The 25,888-nt window shown below is 44.4% G+C and overlaps 1 protein-coding gene across 1 annotated transcript in view; it reads left to right on the top strand.

The window, feature by feature from the left end:
- Positions 1 to 25,888, top strand: part of LOC117366868 (collagen alpha-1(VII) chain-like) — a 311,407-nt gene that overhangs the window by 282,434 nt on the left and 3,085 nt on the right. Inside the window, exons 81-85 of the mRNA XM_033958833.1 lie at positions 3,440 to 3,517; positions 5,872 to 5,925; positions 10,205 to 10,253; positions 20,742 to 20,813; positions 24,513 to 24,683. Coding sequence (XP_033814724.1) covers positions 3,440 to 3,517; positions 5,872 to 5,925; positions 10,205 to 10,253; positions 20,742 to 20,813; positions 24,513 to 24,683 — 424 coding nt within the window. The remainder of the gene's footprint in view (positions 1 to 3,439; positions 3,518 to 5,871; positions 5,926 to 10,204; positions 10,254 to 20,741; positions 20,814 to 24,512; positions 24,684 to 25,888) is intronic.

Genomic DNA, 25,888 nt, shown 5'->3' on the forward strand with positions numbered 1-25,888 from the left:
AAGTACCTGTGTGTGATTTGCAAAACTACGTAAAGATGGTGTACAAGTTCCAACCCCCTTACCTAAGATTTCTATTCAATTCCCCTCCTCTAAGGAAAGGGGGAACAGGGGAGATATGATGCAGATGTTTAAATACTTGAAAGATATCAATATACAAAAACCTTTTCCAGAGATAGGAAAATGGTAGAAATAGAGAACATGAATTAAGGTTGCAAGGTGACTTAAGACTTAAGAGCAACATCTGGAAATATGTTTTCACAGAAAGGATGCAGGATGCTTGGAATGCCCTCCAGGCGGTGGTGCTGGGGGACAAAGCGGTGACAGAATTTAAAAATGTGTGAAATAAACTCAGAGGATCCCTGCGTCAGAGGCGTACCTAGGGTATGTGACACCCGGGGCCCATTGTTATTTGACACCCCCTGCCATCATTTTTGACACACCCCCCCCCATGTAAAAAAATATTTTTAGTAATGTTCCCCCCAGGTGCCAACCATGAGGGGGTGTTCCTGGCCTAGGAGTCATGGTCCGGGAACTTCCCTTCTCAAGGCCCGGTGCCAAGGCTCTGGATAGTCCCCGTGGCCCAGCATGTTCCCAGTGTTCTCTCCCTTTACCTTCCGTGAAGCTGAAAAAACTGCCGGCCTCGGCAGTGATTCAGCTACGTCGCCCGCGGATCCCCTTCCTGCTTTCTGCGTCTGCCTCTGCAATCCACCCGGGCGGAAACAGGAAGTTGTGTCATTGGCAGACGCGGAAAGCAGGAAGGGGAGCCGCGGGTGACGTAGCTGAATCACTGCCGAGGCCGGCAGTATTTTCAGCTTCACGGAAGATAAAGGGAGAGAAGGCTGAGAACACGCTGGGCCACAGGGACTATGCAGAGCCTTGGCATCGGGCCGTGAGAAGGGAAGTTCCCGGACCATGATTCCCAGGCTGGGAACACCCCCCTCATGGCTGGCACCCGGGGCGGACCGCCCCCCTCCCTTGGTACGCCACTGCCCTGTGTAGAAAGAGGCTGGATTCAAAACATAAATGACCTCATGGCAGTTGATGCATTATGCTGGACAGGAGCAGTGCTTAAAAGGCAATTCTAGTACAGTGATACCTTGGAATCTGAACTTAATCCATTCCAGAACCCCGTTCGAGTTCCAAAGTATCTGAGTTCCAAAACAATTTTTCCCATTGAAAATAATAGAAACTGGATTAATCCGTTCCTGGAGCCCACAAACTCAAATTTTAACAGTAAATACACTGGATTTTTAGGTAAAATATTAACAAATATTCCAAAGCAGCATTCAGATTCTGGGGCAGAAACACACAAATACAATGTGCAGGGCATTCGGATTCCAAAGCAGAGTTTGGATTCTGGGGCAAAATTTGCTACAAAAAAAAGTTCGGATTCCAAAACGTTCGAGTTCTGGGGCGTTCGGATTCCGAGGTACCATTGCAATTGGAAAGTAAGCTTTTACGTTGATAAAACACAATCTTCCTAGAGAAATCCATTTCTTCTTTTTTAAGAGAAACGCAAAAACGCTATCTTCTTTTTTAAGAGAAACGCAAAACATGAAAGCCAGTCAGACACACTTGTATCTGTTTTAAGTTGATTTGGGGACTGGCCCCAACTTATCTTTTATCACATTTTGTGTTGTACAGTCCAACGAGGAAAACTAGATATTTTCATTTATTTGCATATCCCAAAATTACTGGTTGCAGATACAAGACTTTTTTGGATAAGACTCTTGTATTTCAAGCAGTCCTGGCTTGGCAAATGCATTGGTGGAGTTATATCTTATGGTGCATTTCAAAAAGGAAGTAAATCAGCACTGTTTGACAAATTTATTTTGTATCTGTGGGTACTATTGTTAGCAAAATTTTACATTATGTATATGTAAGAAACTTGTATTGTTTAATCAATTGTATTTTGCTGATTGTCCAGCCCTCTTCTGTGTAAACCGCCTAGAAATCGTTTGGTAATGGCGGTATAGAAGAATAAAGTTATGTTATGTTATTTAAAGAAGCTGGAAGTTCAGTCCTCAGTGGCAGCAGTAGCAACCAGCTCCAAACATCCTCCTCCTTGATTAGAGAGATTACAAGGGGAGTAGTGCCCCGAGCTCTCCCCAGAAGCCTTTTGCATTTAAAAGTAAGGTCAGAAAGTTCAGAACAGGGGGAACATTGGCAGGAAGGGAGAATCGTGGATGGCGGCCAAGGAGGCCAATTAAGATGCACCATATTATCCCGTTCAAATTTGGAGGATTTCACATTTAACAACTTAGGAAAATGAAAAACCACTTTTCATTTTCAGCAAATAAAAGAAAAATTTTAAAAGTGACAGAGCTAACAAGTAGGCTTTCCCAAAAAATATTTTGTAAGGGCATAATGTTTGTATATGATGTTGTTATGATGTTGTATTTGAATGAGGTGTTAACAGACATTGGGCAACCCAATATACTGCTCCCAGTACAGGCTATACTAGTGGTTTCAAACTCAAACCCTTTGCAGGGCCATATTTTGGATTTGTAGGTACTTGGAGGGCCTCAGAAAAAATAGTTAATGTCTTATTAAAGAAATGACAACTTTGCATGAGGTAATACTCATTATAGTTTATAAATCTTTCATTTTGGATAAGTCTTAATAATAATAATAATATTGTAATTTATAGCTAAAGAGACATATGATCAAGAAACTGTTGTATTTTACTTTTGTGATTATGATAAACATACTGAGGGTCTCAAAATAGTACCTGGCGGGCTGCATGTGGCCCCTGGGCTGTGAGTTTGAGACCACTGCTATAGGCTAAGGCTCTTTACACCTGCATTGTGATGTCATAGAACTTTATGGTTATAGAAACAGTAACATGATGGCAGATAAAGGCCAAATGGCCTATCCACAGCATCCACTATCTCCTCCTCTCCCTATTGGCTAAGGCTCTTAACATTTGCATCTCCTCTTCCTATAGGCCAGTGGTCTCCAACTCAAACCCTTTGCAGGGCCACATTTTGGATTTGTAGGTACTTGGAGGGCCTCAGAAAAAATAGTTAATGTCTTATTAAAGAAATTACAACTTTGCATGAGGTAAAACTCGTTATAGTTTATAAATCTTTCCTTAATTGCTTCTGATCATTTCAGCTATACATAGCTAAAAGCAGGTCAGCATGCAGAAAGTGAAGTTTAGATAGTTTTTCACTTTCTGCATGTTGCACTGCTTTCAGCTGTGTATAGCTGAAATGATCAGAAGCAATTAAGGAAAGATTTATAAACTATAAAGAGTTTTACCTCACACAAGCGCTTTCCTGTGTCTGTACACGATTGTCCTCTCCACTCCACCTCACAATCGCGTACAGACACGAGTTTGAGACCATTGCATTGGAAGCATTTGAATGATGTTGTACCAATGTGCTTTTTCCTTCCATTGTGCTTTTCCTTCCAATGTGATTTTTCCTTCCTGTAGGGCGGAAGGGGAAGAAGAGGAAGGTCACAGCCTTGTCCCAGAGGAAATCCAGGAATTGCAGGAAACAAAGGAGAAATGGTTCGTAAACAAAATGTAGAAAGTTTGGTCCTCCAGGTACATAAGAACATAAAAATAGCCTTAATCCATCAAACCCAGTAGCCCATTCTCATGGTAGCCAATCCAGGTCACTAGTACCTGACCAAAACCCAAAGAATAGCAACATTCCATACAGAATCCCAAAGAATGGCAAGATTCCGGAATCCCAAAGAGTAACAAGATTCTAGAATCTCAAAGAATAGCAAAATTCCATGCTACCGATCCAGGGCAAGCAGTGGTTCCCCCATGTCTTTCTCAATAACAGACTATGGACTTTTCCTCCAGGAACTTGTCCAAACCTTTCTTAAAGCCAACTACACTATCCGCTCTTACATGTACAACATATACTTGAAAATACTTTGGGATTTGATGCATTCTATAGGAAGCTAAGGATAGGACTGGGCAGATTTTATTGTCTATGGCCCAGTAATAACAAAGATAAAAGACAATTTCATTTGATCATGAATTTTTAATGCATATAAATATTGGACTGACTGGATGAAATGTTCAGGTCTTTATCTGCTATCATTTACTGTATTAGATGCCACCAGAAAAGGTAAATGGCAATATTGCCTTTGGTGTGAAAAACCTGATAAACGTTTTTGTTTTTTTTAAATTCCCAAATAACCCCTAATTAGCTGGAAAATAATACACTTATCTAATATAATAAAACGCTAGGCCGCGCATGCGCACTTCCTATGTGTGCGCCGGTTTTCCGTGAGCTGTAGCGACACATAGGAAGTGCGCATGCGCGGCTTACGCTCTGTCCTGCTCCCTGTTGAAAGACGCAGCGTCTCCCTTACACTAACTTTGCCGTCACCGCCTCTCCGCTCTCTCTCTTCCTCCCCCCCCAAGGCGGATGGCCAGCGGCTTAAGCGAATGCGCTGGCTTGGTGCACCAGAGGGCAAGATGAAGGGGGTGCGGAGCAGAGCTGGCGGCGGCAGAGTCCGGTAGGGAACACGTCCACGAGTCCCCCCTCCCGCATCAACTGCTGCTGCTCCTGTTTGAAGCGGCCTGCTGAGGTTTGCGGCCGGCTGTAGCGAACCTCGCAGGCCGCTCTCCACATGGAGCACATTCCCTCTGACGCGATTGCGTCAGAGGGAACATGCTACCATATGGAGAGCGGCCTGCGAGGTTCACTACAGCCGTTCGTGAACCTAAGCAGGCCGCTTTGAACAGGAGCGGCAGCGGCGGAAGCAACCATGGGTGGATGGAGGGAGGGGAAGAACGGGAGGGGAAGCGAAAAAGAAGGGCTATGGAGCAGGCAGGAAAGAGGGCTGCTTTGGGGGGAGGGGTGTGCTGGGGCCAGACAGCAATCGGGGGGAGGAACAGATGGGGGGCCATGAAGCAGGCAGGCATTGCACAACAGGGGGAAAGGGGGCTGCTTTGGGGGGAGAGTTGTGCTGGGGGCAGACAGCAATCGGGGGGAGGGAGGAACAGAAGGGGGGTCACGAAGCAGGCAGGTATTGCACAACAGGGGGAGAGGTGAAAGGGGGCTGCTTTGGCAAGCGGGGGGGGGGGGGCAGGGAGACAGACAGAAAGAAAGACGCACAGACAGGGGACCTGGGAGAGACACAGACACAAAGAATGACAGACAGCGTCCAGGGAGAGAGACAAATAAAAAAAAACAACAACACACCATACATATAGACATCTACTCTAGCACCCGTTAATGTAACGGGCTTAAAGACTAGTAGTTTATAAACACTTAAGAATAGAAGCCCTAATTATGAACTTGTTGAAGTACAGCACTAAATGACTCATTTTATGAAAAATTTCACTATTAACCATAACCTTTTTACTGAGGTCACAGCATATATTCTTTATTGAAAGCTTCTATAGCGCTACTAATGACAGGGGAGTCAATTCAGAGCGGTTTACATGAGCTTCTGTAAAGGTGTTACAATACATGAGCTTCTGTAAAGGTGTTACAATGCAGAGTTAGCATTTTCTGAGATGGTTTTCAATACAGACACATTTATATCGTGATCAGTCATCCTGCGGATATGCACACATTTATACCATAATCCGGTGTGTCGCAAACTTTTTACGATGGCTTACGGCCTTGGCCTTGAAAAATCTTCTGTTACCGTCAGCGGGAGGTGTGGGGGTACTATAGAAGGAGAGGTGAGAAGAAGGAGCAGAGACACCGGTGAGGAGGGGAGGCACAGGCTGACTGACTATAGGATGTGCCTCTCACCACGAGAGGCACATCCTGTAAGCAGTCAGCCTGTACCTCTCCTCCTCACCGTCACCTCAATATTATATTAGTTACTTTGCTATTCACAGGACTGCCTTACCTTCACAATAAGGGCTGTATTATTTATTTTTATCAGGGAGAAACAGGTGCCACTGGCTTGAAAGGAGACAAAGGTGATCCGGGACTTTCCGTGAGTAGAGCTTTCACTCTTTTATATGTCCTTATGGAAATAAAGGTTAAAACAAAACTAAGACATGCGGTGACATCCTCTTTTTGGGGGGGGTCCAAAGTATATTATCACTCAAATTGTAGGTCACCGAAATTTAGACAGCTGATTTTGGGCATGGATCACAGATACACACGTAAAGTAATTGGTTTAATTGGTGATCGCCATCAAAAACTGGCACTGAATGACATGCGCATCTGCTCTGCGCCCTGAGGTCGGTCAGCTGTCTAGGCCTACCCCGAGATAGAGACCTCACACTCTATATACTGGTATCAATCAATAAGTATATTTATTAACAAATCAGTAACAGCTTACAAGAATAAATCATTCAGCATATAGCGTAACAGAATGTGATCTTCAGGCCTGAGGATCCTTTGATGTCTGTTCTGCTTACTTCCTCTTAAAGGCATGTTTTTATACATTTCTTGGTCTAAATCACATGATAAATCTTTATTGGTTATTTCTTACACGTCATTACATTTGTTAATTCATTAATTGGTTCATAATATCTATGTCACACCATATGCATGTCCTATTTACCAGAAAATCTATCTTTTCCCGCATATGCCCCTTTAATCTACCACATCAGCAATTTCAAGCCATCGTCCAGTAAAAGCCTGCCCATCACAGGATATTCTTGCAAAATAATGTATTTTTATATTCTTGGTTAAGACATGTTCTCATCCTTCTCAGATCCATTTCCCTGGCATTACAGCAGATGTGACACCAGTTGCCATGTAAAAGAATAAGTTTCGTTTCACTCGCTCATTTTTCGCTTGGCTTGCTGATTTCAGCAAGCATATATTGTGCAAAGACTTGACAGTTTTAGTCAGAGCATTCTCAGCCATCTTAGGCCTTTAGTTGTGTTTATTGGCCTAATACGTTAGGGGATTTCAGGGTAGGCTCTTCACCTGTTACCTGTACAAGACTCTCGCACTCTCTCTCTCTCTCTTCCCTTCTCAGCCCTTACTCCATAACCTGCTCACCTAATTCATCTCGCAGGCAGCTCGCGAGGGGACGTGGCCAAGCAGTGGCATCGTAAGGGTATCAGTGGCATCGTAAGGGGGTGTCCAGTCAAAAGCACGTGAGACAATCGCACGTGGACAAATCCGCCCAGACAATTGCGTGCAGGACGTCAGCGCGCTGGAGTTCAACACTATTTTAAAGCGCTCATACTGTACTTAGAAATGTTGGCGCTCCTGTTGCCGCTCCCGTTGGGGTGGGTGGGGGGAGCCCCTCCCCACATCCCCCCCCAACGGGAGCGCCAACATTTCTAACTAAAGGGGGGGTTCCCTCACACCCCCACACCCCCTCAAAGCGCTTTAAAAGACTGCTGAAATCCAGTACGCTGACGTCCTGCGCGCGATTGTCTGGGCGGGTTTGTCCGCATGAGGATTCGTCTATGAGCCTAGTAAGGTATCATTTCCTCTACCCTAATCTCCCAAACCCTGTAATGTCCTATCTAAATTAGATTGTAAGCTCTTCTGAGTAGGGACTGTCTATTGTATGTTAAAATGTTCAGTGCTGTGTACGCCTTTTCAGCGCTATAGAAATAATAAATAGGAGTAGGAGTAAGAGGCACCTTCTTGGTGGGGGCACTGGCACCCATCCACCTCTCTGCCCCCCAGCTCCTTCCTAATTCACCCCTACCCCACTACCGCACATGCGCCGCCTTTCCCTTCCCTCGTACCTCTTTAATGTTCATGGTGTAAGCAGCAACCCCAAGCTGCCGCTCGCACCAGCATCGGCTCTTCCTCTGATGTCACTTCCTGCACCCATCCCTAGGAAATGACATCAGAGGAAGAGCCGATGCTGGTGTGAGCAGTAGCTTGGGGTTGCTCCTCACGCTGGGAGGTGCGTGGGAAGGGAAGTGGAGGGGGCAAGGAAGGAGCGGATAGGAGTGAGGGCAGAGAAAGGAAGGGGGAGGGGTGACACCGCCCCGGGAGCCTCTCACCCTCGCTAAGGGAACAGGTGGGGTCGTGGGCATTTCTATGATGTAGGTGGGGAGTTACGACTTCTGCTACTTATCATTTCTGTAGCGCCACTAGACATACGCAGCACTGTACATCAAACATTCAAGAGACAGTCCCTGCTCAGTAGAGCTTACAATCTAATTAAAACAAACAAACAGGACAAGTAGGGAGGTTAGGGAGTTTCTCAGAGAGGGAATAGAAACATAGAATATGACGGCAGAAAAGGGCCATCCCCCTTAAGCACTTCCTCGAAGTGAACCCACGTGCTGAGCCCATTTTTTCTTAAAATCGAGCACGTTGTTGGCCTCAATTACCTGAAGTGGAAGATCATTCCAATGATTAACCACCCTGTCGGTGAAGAAATACTTCCTAGTGTCACCATGAAATCTCCCGCCCTTGATTTTTAACGGATGCCCTCTTGTCATCCTGTAAGGAAAAAGATGTCTTCTTCCACCTCAATACGGCCAGTAACATATTTGAACGTCTCTATCATGTCTTCCCCTCTCTCTGCGTTCCTCGAGAGAGTATAGCTGCAACTTACCCAGACGTTCTTCATATGGGAGATCCTTGAGGCCTGAGACCATCCTAGTGGCAGGCGATAAACAAATCCGATGGAAAAGCAGTGACAAAATAACTGCGTCTCTAGCGATATAAAGTTTAGAAACATTCCAGCAAACCTGATGAAATATCTCAGAAAAAAAGTTGCGTCTTCAATCATTTTTTAAAAATCAAAACCCATCTGAACCCAAACGAAGTTTCCTTACTACTGCTATGACTTATCACTTAGCGCTGAAAGACGTACTCAGCGCTGTACATTTTGACATTTATAGATGGTCCCCCGCTCGGAAGAGCTTGCAATCTAACTTGGACAGACAGACACGACATATTAATGACGATTAATGATGTTGTTTAGACATGTCTATGTTATATGTGGTAATCACAGGGAAACAAGATTTTATGTATGTGATATGCAAGCCGCATCGTTGTATGCAGTATATACATTTTTTAAATTAATTAATTAATTAATAAATATAGGGTTGGGGATGCAGAACCCAAGGTGAGAGGAGTTAGGATTCAAAAGCGCTCTTGAAGAGATGGGCTTTTTACTGGGCCTTGAATACTTCCAGAGACGGAGCCCGCCATAGGAATTCGGGCAGCTTGTTCCAAGCATAGAGCGCAGCAAGGCAGAAGGGACCGAGTCCAGAGTTGGCAGCCAAAGAGAAGGGCGCAATGCCTTATGTAACTGGTACATAGAAACATAGAAAACATAGAAACATAGAAAGATGACGGCAGAAAAGGGCTACAGCCCATCAAGTCTGCCCACTCCACTGACCCACCTCATTAAGTCTAAGTGCTAATGACCCAGTTCCTTAACTCGACCCTCGTAGGGATCCCACGTGAATGTCCCACTTATTCTTAAAGTCGAGCATGCTGGTGGCCTTGATCACCTGCACCGGAAGTTTGTTCCAGTGATCTACCACCCTTTCTGTGAAGAAATACTTCCTGGTGTCGCCACTAAATTTCCCTCCTTTGAGTTTGAGCGGGTGCCCCCTTGTGACCGAGGGTCCCTTGGGAAAGAATATGTTGTTTTCCACCTCGACACGACCTGTGACGTACTTGAATGTCTCAATCATGTCACCCCTTTCCCTGCGCTCCTCTAGAGAATAGAGCTGCAATCTGCCCAGTCTTTCCTCGTATGAGAGACCCTTGATTCCGGAGACCATCCTAGTGGCCATCCGCTGGACCGACTCGGCTCGAAGCACATCTTTTCGGTAATGTGGCCTCCAGAATTGCACACAGTACTCGAGATGAGGTCTCACCATGGTTCTGTAGAGTGGCATTATGACTGAACCATGGTGAGACCTCATCTCGAGTACTGTGTGCAACTCTTGGATGTATTTTACAAAAGGCTCTACATTGGCAGATTCTTTTCTAAAGTAGTGCCAGAATATGGTTTGTTCCATCCAAAATGCATCTTAAAATGTTTATCTTTATTGTATATCTGCCTCTGTTTCATCCAAACTATGTCTTGGGAATGCCTACATAAATGCAGATCAACTCTTTCCAGTTTTTACATATCAGTGCTCACATAGTTTTGTGAGAGTCTGTTTTATATGTAAAGCAGGCTTTACACATGGCAAATTCTGAATAAAATTGCCTCCTTGTATGTGTCCATAAAGCCCTGTGCACACCTGGTAACACTATACAAATAATCATAATATTAGTGATAATGAACAGTAATAAAGAGGTTTCTCCACTTGGAATTGTAGGAGGAAGACGTGAAGGACTTGGTCAGGAAGGAGATGAGCGACAAGTGCGGTAAGTCAATTAAATCAGAGCCCATCTGCTCCGTTCTCTGCTCTCCAGGCTCTCCGAGGGGCTCCGCTAAATTGAAGCGATTTGAATTCCCGCACAGACTGGGCTGAGGCATGCTTCAGACTGATAATCCCCATCAATTAGTCAAACAAGCAAGAAAATGAGCCAAACCAAGCAGAAGATGAGCCCGCTTGTTCCTTGGTCACGAGCTCCAAGCAGCCATCTCGACCTGATGTTCTGCTAATCAGTTGCCCGTTACTTTTGTTTCTGTCTGTATTTCCTTTTTTGATAATTTCCTTAAGCTGTCTCTCAGTGCCAAAAGTCATTAATCTGTCCCCATTTGCTTATTGAGCTAGTGGTCTTCGTAAAAAGATGTACAATTCAATTCTCTTTTTTTTTTTCCCAGTGGCTTATTTATATTAACAACCAAGCTATTTATTATGGCGCAAAATAACCCCGCCGCTTGCACAGGCAATCAAAGTAATCTTGCTTCAGCAGAGACAGGCATATTTAATTTTCTTTCTTCAGCGGGAATTAACCCATTCTCACTAGCTGTGGCCAGGGCCGGATTTTCCTATAGGCTAACTAGGCTTCAGCCTAGGGCCTCAAGACCAAGAGGGGCCTACATTAAAATTGTTAGCAAAATTAAAATTACACTATTCTAAAAACAGTGAACACTAAAACACTGAACCGAAAATAAGGAGAAATTCAACACTTCGGGATCGGAACCGGCTCCGGCCGCAACGGGGCGCCGACTCGGCTTCTCCCTTTCTTTTTCTCGCCCTGGGAGGAGGATCAGGGAGGGAAAGACGTCAGTCCGGAAACAGAGAGGCAAAAAGTGGATCCGTCAGGACAGGGCGGTCCAGACTGGCATCGGGGGGGGGGGGAGGGGGTTAGTGGAAGGGGGATGGGAGGCAGGCAGGCTGGCATCGGAGGGGGGGGTGGGGGGGTTTAATGGAAGGCAGGCAGGCAGGATGGCATGGGGGGGTGTTCAATGGAAGGGGGATGGGAGGCAGGCGGGCATCGGAGGGGGGGGGGTGAGGAAGGACGCACTGGGGGCACTATGGACATAGGAAGGGGCAATGTTGTGTGTTATGTTTGATTAGTTATTGTTACAAGTACTATATATGGTGCTGAGAATAAATGTCCAAATAAGTGTTCTTGACTTTTTTTATTTATTATCCGTGTCACATTTTTTATAAAGTTAGTATCAATAACAACATATTTCATTTAACATATTGATATATATCACAGTAATGATGTATTTTATTATCTCTCATGTAATTTACAAACTTAAAAATGGGAGGTGAAAGGGCCTCAAGTGGAATAGCCTAGGGCCTCTTTTCATCTAAATCCAGCCCTGGCTGTGGCCCCCCTTGATCCTGATATTGTGATATGGAGATATTGTGCAAGGTATCCCTGGTTTGGGGGGGGTACGTTATACAAATTCCACACACAGGCAGGTCCCTTATTTGCAAGCGCCTTGCGAAGCACCTAATAGCTACCTCATGCCCACCCCTCTGCCTTGGTCTACTCCAGAATCATGGGACCTTACTTTAGACCTAATCAAAAGTCAAAGGAGGAGTAGGGGATGGAAAATGGACCGAAAGTAAAATCCAAAATTTTAATTGCTGCGCCTCAAAGAGGCAGGCAATTGGTCCATGTTTTGGCGGGAGCTCACCTGTCTCAGGGGTCACCAACTAGCGTTTTGACGCTGTCTCATACCGGTGAAATGAATACTCATAAGTGGTGCGTGCGGTTTCAAATGAATAGCATGAAAATTTGGCTTCAGTGGTGTGGTGGGGAGGAGCACACATGCAGAGGAAGCAGCACGACCCCTGATGAAACCAAGGAGTGAAACGGTTGAGTAACCGTCGGGCTAAAGTTAAGTGTTGCTTCTAATTTTCGATACACCCATCATGTTGATAGTTCAGCCAAATTAGAAAAATGAAAATGATATACAGCAGGACCGACGGTGAATACACCACCCCATCAAATGCACGCACGACAATCGCGTCCCGTAAATTTGAGCGCACAACACTGAGTGGGAGGTGACCCGTCAAATGTGCCCCGACAATTGCGCTCCATACTGCCCCAATCACAAACCACAGTGGATACTATTTTTGTCTTTTTGAGGGTTACAAAGTAACCCTCTATTTTGAGGGAGGGTGATGGGGGACACCCCCCCTTCACTTAAACATTCACTTCCTATCTAGTGTTAGGGTAAGGTTTACATGATGATTATGGGAACCCTTTACATACGTGGACATCTGGAAGGCCCTGATTTGCTCAGACTCCTCAGGCCCCGTCCCACTCCAGGTAGTATCATGAACAATTTATTGGTGTCAGGTCAAAAGCGCGTCGGGACAAAGGCACGCGCAGACAATTGAGCGCAGCGCGGAGGCGCACGCCGAAGAAAATTACTGTTTTTAGGGGCTCCGATGGGGGGGCGTGGGGGGGAACCCCCCACTTTACTTAATACAGATCGTGCCACATTGTGGGGGGCGTTGTGGGGGGTTTGGGAGGTTATAACCCCCCACATTTTACTGAAAACTTCACTTTTCCCCTGTTTTTAGGGAAAAAGTTAAGTTTCCAGTAAAATGTGGGGGGTTACAACCCCCCAAACCCCCCACAACGCCACCGCGATCTGTATTAAGTAAAGTGGGGGGGCTCCCCAACAAACCCCCCCCCCCCGTCGGAGCCCCTAAAAACAGTAATTTTCTTCGGCGCGCGCCTCCATCTTGCGCTCAGTTGTCGGCGCGCGCCTTTGTCTTCCGCGATTATGTCTATGAACCCAATTTATTATTATGTACTGTCAAATAAGTTTTGAAGTAGCATGTGCTCCACATATCACCATTAATACCTCTTATTCCAAGTGATAAATATCCGTTGTGATATATGATTCAACCACTCTTAATAGCATAAGCCTTTAGTACATATGTAAAAGCATTTGACTAGTAGCACTTTAAAGCACTTTGAAACTATTGCACTTTGAAAACTCCACTTTAAATATTGAAATCCAATTAGGATAAAAAGGTGAGCCAGTGAGGAGACAACACGTCCAAGCTTAACGCCATGATAAACATTTGAGCGATGAGTGGGGTTTCTGAGGTCCGAAGCTTCGGTAAGGTATGAAATTTATAGCTATTAAGAGTGGTTGAATCAAATATCACAACTGATATTTATCACTTGGAATAAGAGGTATTTATGAGCTATATGCGATTCCAAGTTAAGAGTTCTATTGAAGAAATAACCATCTTAGTGGGACTCTTTGAGCCACATATCACCATTCCATTAGAAAGAGGTATACGAACTTCCAATATGTTTTGTATTTTATTCCACACTTCCTGCCAGAATGTTTGAACCAGTGGGCAGTGAAACGAAAGATGGTCAAGTGTGCCCACCCCTCTCTTACAACTTCATACTATTTTCTGATCTCAAACTTCTAATACTGTATAAGTTCCAGGCCAGCAGTACCGACCTGGAATGTTGCAAATGAAGTTCTTAGTGTGATTCCAAAAGAAAAGCGCGGATCTTGTTAGACCTGACAGAAATGTTATCAGAACACTACACAGGCTGTGGTAATGTTTTATGGGCATCGATGAGAGGCCTGCATGGGAATCTGAAGAAGACCTACTTTTCACCTATCTGTGCTTTGCAGGTTAACATGAAAATCTATCCTTCACATGTTCTTGCTGTATTCATATCTTACATGTATCTGTCCCCGCTTGACATATATCAGTGCCTCTTGTGTACAGCTCAACTTCAGTTCTCTCACAGCTGGAAGGTTTTCTGTAATGGTTAGCTTAAACCTCCTCTGCTGTCTTTCTTCCTCACTGCCCCAGTAATGGTGGAGAAGCCCAAAACTGTAACTTGGGGAAAGCACTCAGGTCCTTAGTTGAGAAGAGAGGAAGATAAACCCAGAGATTAAGCAAATATAAGAAGAACATAAGAATCCAATCCCTCTTTGAATCCCCATAGCGTACTCTGTCCAACCACTTCCTCCGGGAGCGCGTTCCATGTGTCCACAACCCTCTGTGTGAAGAAGAACCTCCTGGCATTGGTTCTAAACTTGTCCCCTTCCAGTTTCTCCGAGTGCCCTCTTGTGCTATAAGAAATTCTGCCGTATTGATTCAGTCAAACTATATGGGCCTGTCGGCTGGTCTTTATGGTCAGATGATTTCTCAGCACCACATTATAGGATCAGTAGGGGCCGCCAAAGTAGCATCAGCCACCTTCTGTCCCTCCTCTGAAAAGAGTACATTGCCTTCTGTATCATGCCTGACCCCAGCTTATTCCACTGGACGTCAAATAGTTTCTTTTGTCAGCTAAAAGAGGACCAGGCACCAGGAGTTATTTGGGCAGAAGGCAAAGAATAAGGTGAGGGAACAAAAGCTGTGTGACAACAAGGGACTGCCAAACCCTCCCACAGATGTGAAACTTGCGGGCAACCTGTCCTAGGAAACAGTTGGCAAAGATTCTCATCCTCATCTGCAAAGAACAAAAAAAAAAAAAAGAAACAAAGCCTCAAAATACTATGGATGATAGCAAGAAGAGGCACTGGAGATGCCACAACCAATGTGGGAACAGCAGTCTTTTATTGGAAAAGAATCATTAAAAGATATAAAACAAAATCCCAACTAGGATCCAGTTTCAGTGACAACGTCGCCTTCTTCAGGTGACAATATTTATCGTGTCGGCATTTCTGTTTCACAACTGAGACACCGACACGATAAATATTTCCAAACAAATTACAATCATCCCCCCTATTCCCTCCCCCTGAATGGAAGGTGATTGTTTCCAAAGCTTCGGTGTAAAACGTTAAGAATCATACTTCATGTTCTAGAGGAAAGATTTTGAATATATGGGTCCCAAATTTTCAAAAAGAGACGAGTTCGTCTAGGAAATCTACGAACCTCCCAAACCTCAAACAAAATTAAACGATGGAATTGATTCCTCCAGTGCCCAAAACTAGGAGGATCTTTCTGTAACCAATATTGCAAAATACATTTATGACCAATCATGCATGCCTTTTGAAATAAAAGGCATCTTCCTTGTCCAAATACCCCACAAGCAGCAGAGGCAGTGCATGCAAATCCATCTCATATATATTCATTGTGGATTTCCTGAAAACCTGACCTGGCTCCGGCTCTCGAGGACCGAAATTGCCTACCCCTGGCCTAGGGTCTTAATTTACGGTAAGAGCCTGTCCAAATATTAACATATTTCAAGGTGCTGTTGTAAGAGACAGGCAAGATGGGTACCAAGCCTAGGGGGAAGTGGACCCCATTTGTATATTTCTAAAATTTATATATCCTGCCTTATATCCAGAACTATATTCGAAGCAGTGAAAAGAAAAAATGAATGTATGAAACAAATTGGAAAAGTCCAAAAATGAGGAAAAAAGGCAAATGAATTGAAAAGTATTGCCCTCTGCATATCCCTTACAACGGGACTCGGCAAACTCCAGCTGCCAGGTATTCATAAGAACATAAGAAGTTGCCTCCGCTGAGGCAGACCAGAGGTCCATCTCACCCAGCGGTCTGCTCCCGCGGTGGCCCTTCAGGCCTATTGCCTGAGCAGTGATCCTTGACTATTTCTATAACTTACCTCTTACTCCTATCCCTATAACCTGCCTCTACTCCTATCTGTACCCCTCAATCCCTTTGTCCTCTAGGAACCTATCCAAACCTTCTTTGAAGCCCTGTAATGTGTTTCTGCCTATCACAGCCTCCGGAAGTGTGTTCATGGCAACTCAAAACACTGAGCCTGGAGCGGAGGGCTTAGAGCAGGGGTGGGCAACTCCGGTCCTCGAGGGCCAGAATCCATTCAGATTTTCAGGATTTCCCCAATGAATATGCATGAGATTTATTTGCATGCGCTGCTTTCAATGCATATCCATTGGGGAAATCCTGAAAACCCGAATGGATTCCGGCCCTCGAGGGACCGGAGTTGCCCACCCCTGGCTTACAGCATATGGGCAGCGGTGCACCACAATCAGAGCTGCGCAAAAGGTGACATGCGCGTGAGCTATGCCAAAATGTCGCTGCCAGCTGCTCCTGGCATCAGCCTCCTCCTGCTGCCTGCCTGTCTGTCACCTCTAAATCCCCAGCCGAGAGGTGGGACCTCGTATTTTCACTGCCATCGGTTTACTTATCCTCAGCTGGCACCGGGCAGGAGTTGAAAGCAGGAAACAAATACTTCCTATTAAAATATATAAGGCCCCTTTTATCAAGCCGCGCCAGAGGTTTTTAAGCCCTGGCTGGCGCTGTAAATACTCCAACGCTAATAGAATTCCTGTGAGCATTGGAGCACTTATTTCGCCGGCCCGTGCTAAAACCCTCTAGCGCATATTGATTAAAAGGAGGGGGGGGGGGCGGAGTAGGGACATAGTTACCTTCCTGGACTACTGATAAGATGTATTTTTTTCCCATCTTTATTAATAATAATATTAATAATAATAACTTTATTCTTGTATACTGCAATTCCATGGAATTTTAATGCGGTTAACAGATGAAGAGACTGTACATTTACAGCGAAGTTACATGCATGGCAATGATAAGGCATATAATATATAGGCGTAACAAGGACAGGGCATTTAGATAAACAGAGATCGATTATGAAAGGCCATAAAGTGTCTTGGCAAGGTAGGAGGAGTCAGAGTTTGGAGGCATATCGAGGGCAGGGAAGGAGGGAGGGGAGAGTTAGAGGAATTTGTCAAAGAGATAGGTTTTTAATGACTTCCTGAACAATTGGTAGGGCGGAGAGTTGGAAATGAGGGCGGTTAGGCAATTGTTCCATTTGCCCGCTTGGAATGCTAGGGATCTATCGAGGAATCTCTTGTAGAGGCAGCCTTTTAGGGAGGGAAAGGTGAACAGGTAGGCGTTTCGTGTGCGAGAGGGGCCTGCGATTTCAAGGTGCTCAGACAGGTAGATTGGAGAAGAGCCAGTTAAAGTTTTATACCATAAACATCACAAACTTGTACAATTTTAGCCCAGGTCCCATTTTGTGCAATTGCAGGGGGTAGCTGTGCGGGATTGAGACAGTTTGAGCATGGTGAACTAGTTGGGGGGGGGGTTGTTTTTTGGAGGTGGAGCAGTTTAGGGAAATGGTGCAGCAATTGCTGAATGATAATATTTGGGGGTTCGTTTTTTTGGTGCGGGGCAACTTGGGAAATGAGGAGAGTAGAAAACGGGACAGTCAGTCTGAAAGGAGGACGTCCATGAATGTTATGGTTCAGTGCTGTAAGTTTCTGTGCGGTTAGGGTGACCGTTTTGCTCTAGAAAAAAGGTCGCAACAAGTCTGTCGATCGGCAGCAGCCATTTTTGAGTGTTCAGACAAGTTTGGGAGACGATTTTATGTATAATAATTTTTATTGAAAGAATCAAATAATCAGTACAATAGGATAATACAAAAAAAGCATTCAATACAATAAGAATCACAATAATAATATTTCATGCAAATTTAAATCATTCTTTCAAATTTAATTTCCATATGAACTAATTCAAACTTATCTACTCCCCCCTTAATTCCATCCCCTATCCCCTATCTTTCCCTAATTCTGTCATGAACTCCACAAGAAAAATGAAATCTCTTCAATTTATTAATATGAAACGATTTTTTAAAAAAAGCGTTCCCTCCTGAGGAAGCAGTAAGATGGCGAAACTCGAGTCGGGATGGGGGGGCCCGGCTCGAAAAGAACAGCAAGCAGTAATATACTGAATTGGTGCACGGCGATGCAGTAGAAGTCGCCTCACAGTATCAACCGAAGATAAGTAGCACAGTTTATGCTTATAAATAAGTAGAGAAACTCAGAATCGTAGACGTCAGTTTCTTTTGTTGAAAGCAGGAGTTACACAGCTGGGTGGCATTTTCTTTTTACGTTTCCCATGTAAATGTATAGTAAGATATCGAGATAATAAGTATGTGTTTTTTGAGCCATCTCAACTTACAGCTTTTCTGACACTGAAACGTCTGGAAAAAGAGGGTATAACAACAACTACCACAATAACAACTAAGTAATTGTTGGACTTGGTAATAGAATAATTCCTCAAGTCAGACACATGATACTGTTCTTTATTATATAGTATTTATAATTGATTTCCTTAAAAGTTCACTCTTATATATATCTTGGATCACATAATTATTGAGGACTTGAGATTGTCCGATTTGAATTTTGTTCTTTTTATGTTAATAATTTACTTATTATTTTGTGATCGATCTGACAATCTTTCTGTACAAAATGTTTTGATTTTGTTAAAATTTTTAAAATGATAAATAAAGAATAAAAAAAAAAATATATAAATAAATAAATAAATAAGGAAAAGGAATGCTATAACATCGAAAGTTGAGGCGGAGGGACCAGATGGTGCTATGATGGTCCCGTGACCAACCCGCGCTGGCAAATTTTATATTTCACTTTAATTTTGAGATTGTGGGTCTGAGCACATCACTAGAAATTGAAAAAAATTATACGTATATATCTAACAAGGATTGATTGAATTTAAATGTAGAATTCTGTGATAAAGGTTTAATTAAAATTCCAGAGAAAGGTATCCATTTCTTTCAGTGGTTCATAGATGAAAGTGCGTGGGACAATCGCATGAGGACAAAGCCGCTAAGACAAATTCGCACAGGACGTCAGCACTTCAAAGTAAAAGCGGGGGTTCCCCCCCCCCACGCCTCTCCCCTCGGAGCACTTTAAAGTTACCTTTTAATCTGGTGCGCTGACGTCCTGTACGCATTTGTCTTAGTGCCTGGGTGTCATTGTAAACAATATGATGGAATCTTCCGTTCAATGTGTGGCGGCAGCCAAAAAAGCAAATAGGATGCTAGAAATTATTTAAAAAATGATGGTTAACAAGACTAAAAATGTTATAATGCCCCTGTATCACTCCATGGTGCGACCTCATCTGGAGTATTGCATTCAATTCTGGTCTCCGTATCTGAAGAAAGATATAGTGGCGCTGGAAAAGGTTCAAAGAAGAGCGACCAAGATGGTAAAGGGGATGGAACTCCTCTCATATAAGGAAAGACTAAAAAGGTTAGGGCTCTTCAGCTTGGAAAAGAGACAGCTGAGGGAAGATATGATTGAAGTCTACAAAATCCTGAGTGGTGTAGAACGGTACAAGTGGATCGATTTTTCCCTCCGTCAAATTTACAGACTAAGGGACACTCGATGAATTTACAGGGAAATACTTTTTAAAACCAATAGGAGGAAATTTTTTTTCACTCAGAGAATAGCTAAGCTCTGGAACGCATTGCGAGAGGATGTGGTAAGAGCGGATAGCGTAGCTGGTTTTAAGAAAGGTTTGGACAAGTTCCTGGAGGAAAAGTTCATAGTCTGTTATTGAGAAAGACATGGGGGAAGCCACTGCTTGCCCTGTATCGGTAGCATGGAATTTTGCTACACCTTGGGTTTTGGCCAGGTACTAGTGACCTGGATTGGCCACCATGAGAACGGGCTTCTGGGCTTGATGGACCATTGGTTTGGCCCAGTAAGGCTATTCTTATGTTTTTATGTCTTTGTCAGCGCGTGATTGTCTGGCGCGCTTTAGTTCCGTCACCCTTTCAATAGAAGTAAAAATCCAGAAGCCTCAATCCACCCTCCTTTTTCTGGAACCTTATGGTAACCCTCAATGCAGAAGTTGGTGGTACCCAACTTCTCCCATAAAAATGCATTGGGCCATTTGGGGGGGAAGCTTATTTCTTTAGGTCCACAATCCTTTCTGGCCTATTGTCAAATCTGATGTATCTTTTTACTGATTATCCTCCCATTGAAGTTTCATTCCATTCTGTTAAATTGTCAAGGAGTTATTTTGCGCCCCCCCTCCCCCCCCGCCCGTCAGATGGACGGACAGACAGACATTCTTGATCCCTTTTTATTCCTTTCCGGTTTCCACTAGATTGCAAGGAATGACACCAAAAATAGAATAGTGATTCAATTAAACCCCAAATAATTTTGTACTAGTTCATTGCTACACTATACAGGGTAAAAGAGAAAATTAAAAAACCCTCCCACGAAGGTCTAAGGCGACACTTGGCTATGCGATGTTACGCAAACCACAAATTATTACAAGTGTCTCTGTCAACTTAAATCTCGCATTGAATAATGTGTCTAGAGGGAAAGTTTTAAAAGGTTAACCTGGTTCTGCAATCAAAGGCACATCTACTTGTGAATGATATTATCTCAGGTTTTGAACAAACCTCTCCAATTTGCAAAATCTGTTTGACATTTCTTTCGCTCTCCCATAAACCCTCCATGTGGTTGAGTAATGGTCGACCTTTTTGATGGAGTTTCTCTGAGCTGTTAAGGTTTTATGACTACAGCTTTCCGTGCTAACCAGTTGTTGTTTTGACATTTATCAAACGCGTTTTCTTTTTTTACAATGATGAGACTCATGAAATTTGGAAAAAAAAATATCCAAACACTGTAAATATGGCTTCTACACTGAGCACCATTGCAAGCCACGATTTCCATTTGCTTCCCAGTAGGGCCACATGACGATGAGGTAACGGAGGCACCTGGGCGAAAAAAACGACTTGCTGGAAACCCATTGCCAGGTAAGCCAAGCTAGATGAAATGGCAGATTCTGTCATGATGAGTCATCTAATGCGGTGATCCCCAACCCTGTCCTGGTGGACCACCAAGCCAATCGGGTTTTCAGGAAAGCCCTAATGAATATGCATGAGAGAGATTTGCATATAATGGAAGGGAGAGGCATGCAAATCTGCTCCATGCATATTCATTAGGGCTATCCTGAAAACCCGAATGGCCTGGTGGTCCTCCAGGACAGGGTTGGGGACCACTGATCTAATGCTTAATGCAGGGGTGTCCAATGTCGGTCCTCGAGGGCCGCAATCCAGTCGGGTTTTCAGGATTTCCCCAATGAATATGCATGAGATCTATTAGCATACAATGAAAGCAGTGCATGCAAATAGACCTCATGTATATTCATTGGGGAAATCCTGAAAACCCGACTGGACTGCGGCCCTCGAGGACCGACATTGGACACCCCTGGCTTAATGGGTTATCTTTCTTTCATATTGTCTCGTTTGTCCATTTTTCCTTCCTCTGTCTCAGGGGTGGGCAACTCCGGTTCTCGAGGGCCGGAATCCAATCTGGTTTTCAGGATTTCCCCAATGAATATGCATTGAAAGTGCATGCAAATAGATCTCATGCATATTCATTGGGGAAATCCTGAAAACCCGACTGGATTCCGGCCCTCATGGACCAGAGTTGCCCACCCCTGCTCTATCTCATTTTCTCCTTTCTTTCATTTCCAACTTTCTTTTTTCACCTTCTTTCCTCTCCCTCTCCCTCCTCACTGTATTTGCTCTGTTCCTTTCTTTCCTATATTCCCCTCCCGTTCTTTCCTTTCTTTCTCTTTCCATTATTCAGTTCTCTTTTTCTTTGCCTTCTCTTGTCTTTTCTTCCTGACTTTCTCCTTGTATTTTTCATGTTTTGTTTTTAACTCTCCTTTCACCTAGAGCAAGAAGTTTAATTCTCAGTGATTTACATTGAAGCTAAGGTTGTCTACTCTAAATTACATTTCAGATCTTTATTTTATTTGTTTATTTTTGTCACCTTTCATCTGGGGAGGGAGAATTGATTATGGGGTGGAGGGGAGGAATCGGGATGGAAGGGGAGTGGGAAAATGAAAGATTTGGAAGGAGGGGTTGGGGGAGGGAGGAAGGGTGAGGGATTGGGGAGGGCTGGTGTTGGAAAGGGGTGAGAGGGGGGTTATGGTTTATTATATAAAATGTTTGGAGAAATGACAGAATTTTATAGAATATATGGGTTAGAAGTTTAACATTTGTGAAATCATTTGTAAAGAATATCTTTCTGTATAATATATATGTATTTATGCTTTATTCTTTCAATAAAATGTTTGAACATAACTCTCCTTTTATAACTCGTTCATTTCTTTCTTCATTTTTTGATTTCCCTCCCTTCATTTCTCTTTCCCACTTTTCTTCTTTCTTTTTCATCCTCCTCAGTTCCTCCATTTCTCTTTCTTTCCACAGTATAGTGAGACTTTGTCAACCTAGCCTTCATGAGTGGGGAGGATCATAAGACAGTTAGTCGTGTGAGAGGTCTGATTTTCTTCTCCTTCTGAACTTAGATCCCTCCCTCTGAATAGAATAAGCCACTCCTAGCTTCCCCTTCGTTCTGGAAGAGGCCAGATATTTCTCTGCCTGCCTGCCGTTGAGGTCAGACAGAGACAAAGTCCTATTGGTTTTAGTCAACTTTCATCCGAGATGAGGGTTTTCATTTAGGGCAGGGGTGTCCATCCTACGGCCCCGTGAAGTATTTTATGCGGCCCCGGTCGAGGGCGATGGCAGTGTTTTCCTCTGCTGCCCCCGTCTTGCTGGCTCCCTCCTCTGTCTTGCTGCAGCATTTGCGCGTTTGTGCGGCCTCAGAAACATTTTTTTCCGGCCACTGCAGCCCAGGGAAGCCAAAAGGTTGGACACCCCTGATTTAGGGGGAAAGGTATGGGGATAGGGGATGGAATTAAGGGGGGGGGTATAGATAAGATGGGATTAGTTCATATGGAAATTTAATTTGAAGGAATGATATAAATTTGTATGAAATATTATTGTGATTCTTATTGTATTGAATGTATTTTTATATTTCTTATTGTATCGATTATTTGATTTTTTCAATAAAAATTGTTATTAAAAAAAAAAAAAAAGTGATTGTACTGCGAGCTAAGCAGGTACCTGTATTGCGAAATTCTGAACTGCCCAACATTAACCTTTCTGTCAGGAGCATTGGGGATATCTAGAACCAATTCTTAGGTGTCCAGAAGTCATTCCTATTCCCTTGTTTTGGAAGTATGTTTCCTAGCAGTCTGCATCAATGTTAGGGTTATCAGGTGTCCGGAAAAACCCGGACGTGTCCTCTTAGAGGACTGTCTGGGCGCCCAGACAGACTTTCCAAAACCCAGTAGTTTGTCCGGGTTTTGAAAAGCCCCGACCTCCGGGCTGTGTCTGGAGGGCCTCTGAGCGTGTGCGGATGATGTCATGCTCGGAGACCCTCCAGAGATCGGAAAACAAAGACAAGGCTTTGCAGGGGCGGGGCTAGAGGTGGAATGGGGCGGGGCTAGGGGGCATAATAGGCAGAGGCCACGTGTCTGGGTTTCTCCAGACAAAACTCTGGTAACTCTAGTCAATGTACCAGTGCCACATTGAAGAATGGCCCTGAAAAGAGCAACAAAACGAAATGGAAGAAACAAGAAAATAAAAAAAAACACCCCTCATCAATGAAACAAGAAAAAGCCCTAAAGAATAGAGAAAAATGCACAAAAAGACTGAGTTTAAAAGAGTGAAAACAGAATTGGGATGCATACGTTATGCTCCGCTGCGCAAATGCGCACCTGGGAATAGAAACAGAAATATGAAGGCAGATAAAGATGAAGACCATGTGGCCTTTCCAGTCTGCCCATCCATGCCATCTGCTTTCTATTTCACTCCCTTAGAGATCCTATGGACTTGAATTCAGATACCATTTTTGTCTCCACCTTGAGGCCATTCCATGAATTGACCACCCTTTCTGCTAAGAAGTATTTCATCAGGTTGCTTCTGAGTTCCTTTTAACCTTCATCCTGTGCCTCTTACTCCAGAGTTTCCTTTCAATTGAAAAAGACTTGCCTCCTGTGCATTTATACACCATAGTTATTTAAACATCTCTATCATATCTGCCCCCTTCTATGTTTCTTCCAAAGTATACATGAGATCTTTAAGTCTGTTCCCATTTGCATCATGGTGAAGACCACTGACCATTTTAATAGGGTTACCTTATTTTTCTCTGGGAAATCCCAGACACGTGGCCCCGCCCCCCCCACCCCCCCAGAAAGCCTCCTCTCTTCTTACAGACAAGTTCCAACTGTATCTGGAGAGCCTGGAGCATGCACGTACGCGTGTGACGTCATCCGCGCATGTTCAGAGGCCCTTCAGATGCAGCCAGAGCTCATCAGGGCTTACCGAAACCTGGACAAATGCCAGGTTTTGGAAAGTCCACATCTGGTAACCCTACATTTTAGTAGCCACCCTCTGGCTGACTCCAACCTGTTTATATCATTTTAAAGGTACATATACCTCTTTTAGCCTTGCTAAAAGCACGTATACTCTGGAAACCTGTGCCTGATGTTAAGAAGGGTAGAAAAGGGTAGTTTTCAGTCAAGCCATTCCACTCAAATCAATAAGTTTAGAGATATTAAGTAACCACATGATGGCTTGTATGGATGTGTTCAATTGCAGACCTCTGCAGGCTGCCTATGGATGAAGGATCCTGCCTCCGGTACACCTTGCTGTGGTATTATCACCAGGAAGTGGACGACTGCCGGCCCTTTGTCTTTGGAGGCTGTGGGGGGAACAGCAATCGCTTCAAATCCAGACAAATTTGTGAAGTCATGTGTAAAAACAGCTCAGGTAATATGATGGGACCACAGTGGCGGTAATGGAGCATCCCTGCTTAGCCCAGTGTTCTTCAGCGCAAGGCTCGGGGTCTAAAGTCAGACGCCCAGAGACCGCTGTGGTGGCCCTCATTGCCTTTCTGGGGGGGGTGGAGGGTTCTGCTACTCTGCATCTCTACCCAGGCTCAGGACAAAAAGGTGAAAATACATAGGGTAGGGTGGAGTGGGGAAGGATGTATGCTTGAAGGACAAGGCATTTCTCAGTAGACAAAAGAGAAAGCATTCGGAAATGGTACAACCTTGAGAATACTCCCTAAAACCCGGACATTCCCAGGCTCCTGGACAGACTTTCCAAAACCCGGCATTTGTCCGGGTTTTGGAAAGCCCCAACAAGCTCTGGCCGCATCTGGAGGGCCTCTGAGCATGCGCGGATGATGTCACACACATCCGCGTATGCTTCAGGCCTTCCAGACGTGGCCAGAGCTCGTCCAGGAAGGAGGAAGTTTTGTGGGGGGGGGGGCTTGGCGGGCGCAATGGGGCAGGTCTAGAGGCAAACCTGGGTGGTGCAGGACGCGGTGCGGGGTGGGGTCAGGTGTCCGGGGTTTTCCGGACTAAAATATGGTAACCCCACTCCCTCATGAAGTCTGAAGGTGTTCTTTAGGGATGGATATCATTGACACATGTGGATCAGCATGTCGTGGCCCCCATGAGAAGATATTTTGCAGTTCTCCAGCTCATTAGAATCCAAAGTGGCCCCAGCTTAAAAATGAATAAAGACCACTGGTCTATCCTGTCAGCATGTTGAGGGTGACTTGGTACAAAATAAAGACCTCTATAGAATATGTAAATTGCTTTGATTGTAACCACAGAAAGGTGAAGTATCAAATTTGGTACACCGACAAATGAACGCAGGACAATTGCACTCTGACAAAAGTGCCCTGACAATTGTGCCCAGGGTTAAGTGCGCGCACCGACAATTGCACGCACGGACAAGTGTGCTTATGGAGAATTGCGACGGTTTAAGTGGAAGGCCCTGATTTGCTGACACTCCTCAGGCCCCGTCCCTTGGGAGGGGCTTGAGGCGCCTGAGGCGCCTCAAGCCCCTCCCAAGGGACAGGGCCTGAGGAGTGTCAGCAAATCAAGGCCTTCGTGTTAGGGTAAGGTTTATATCATGATTAGGGCTCCCATAATCATGATATAAACCTTACCCTAACACTAGAT

This window comes from Geotrypetes seraphini, chromosome 9 (genome assembly GCF_902459505.1).
Source record: "Geotrypetes seraphini chromosome 9, aGeoSer1.1, whole genome shotgun sequence".
Lineage (NCBI taxonomy): Eukaryota > Metazoa > Chordata > Amphibia > Gymnophiona > Dermophiidae > Geotrypetes > Geotrypetes seraphini.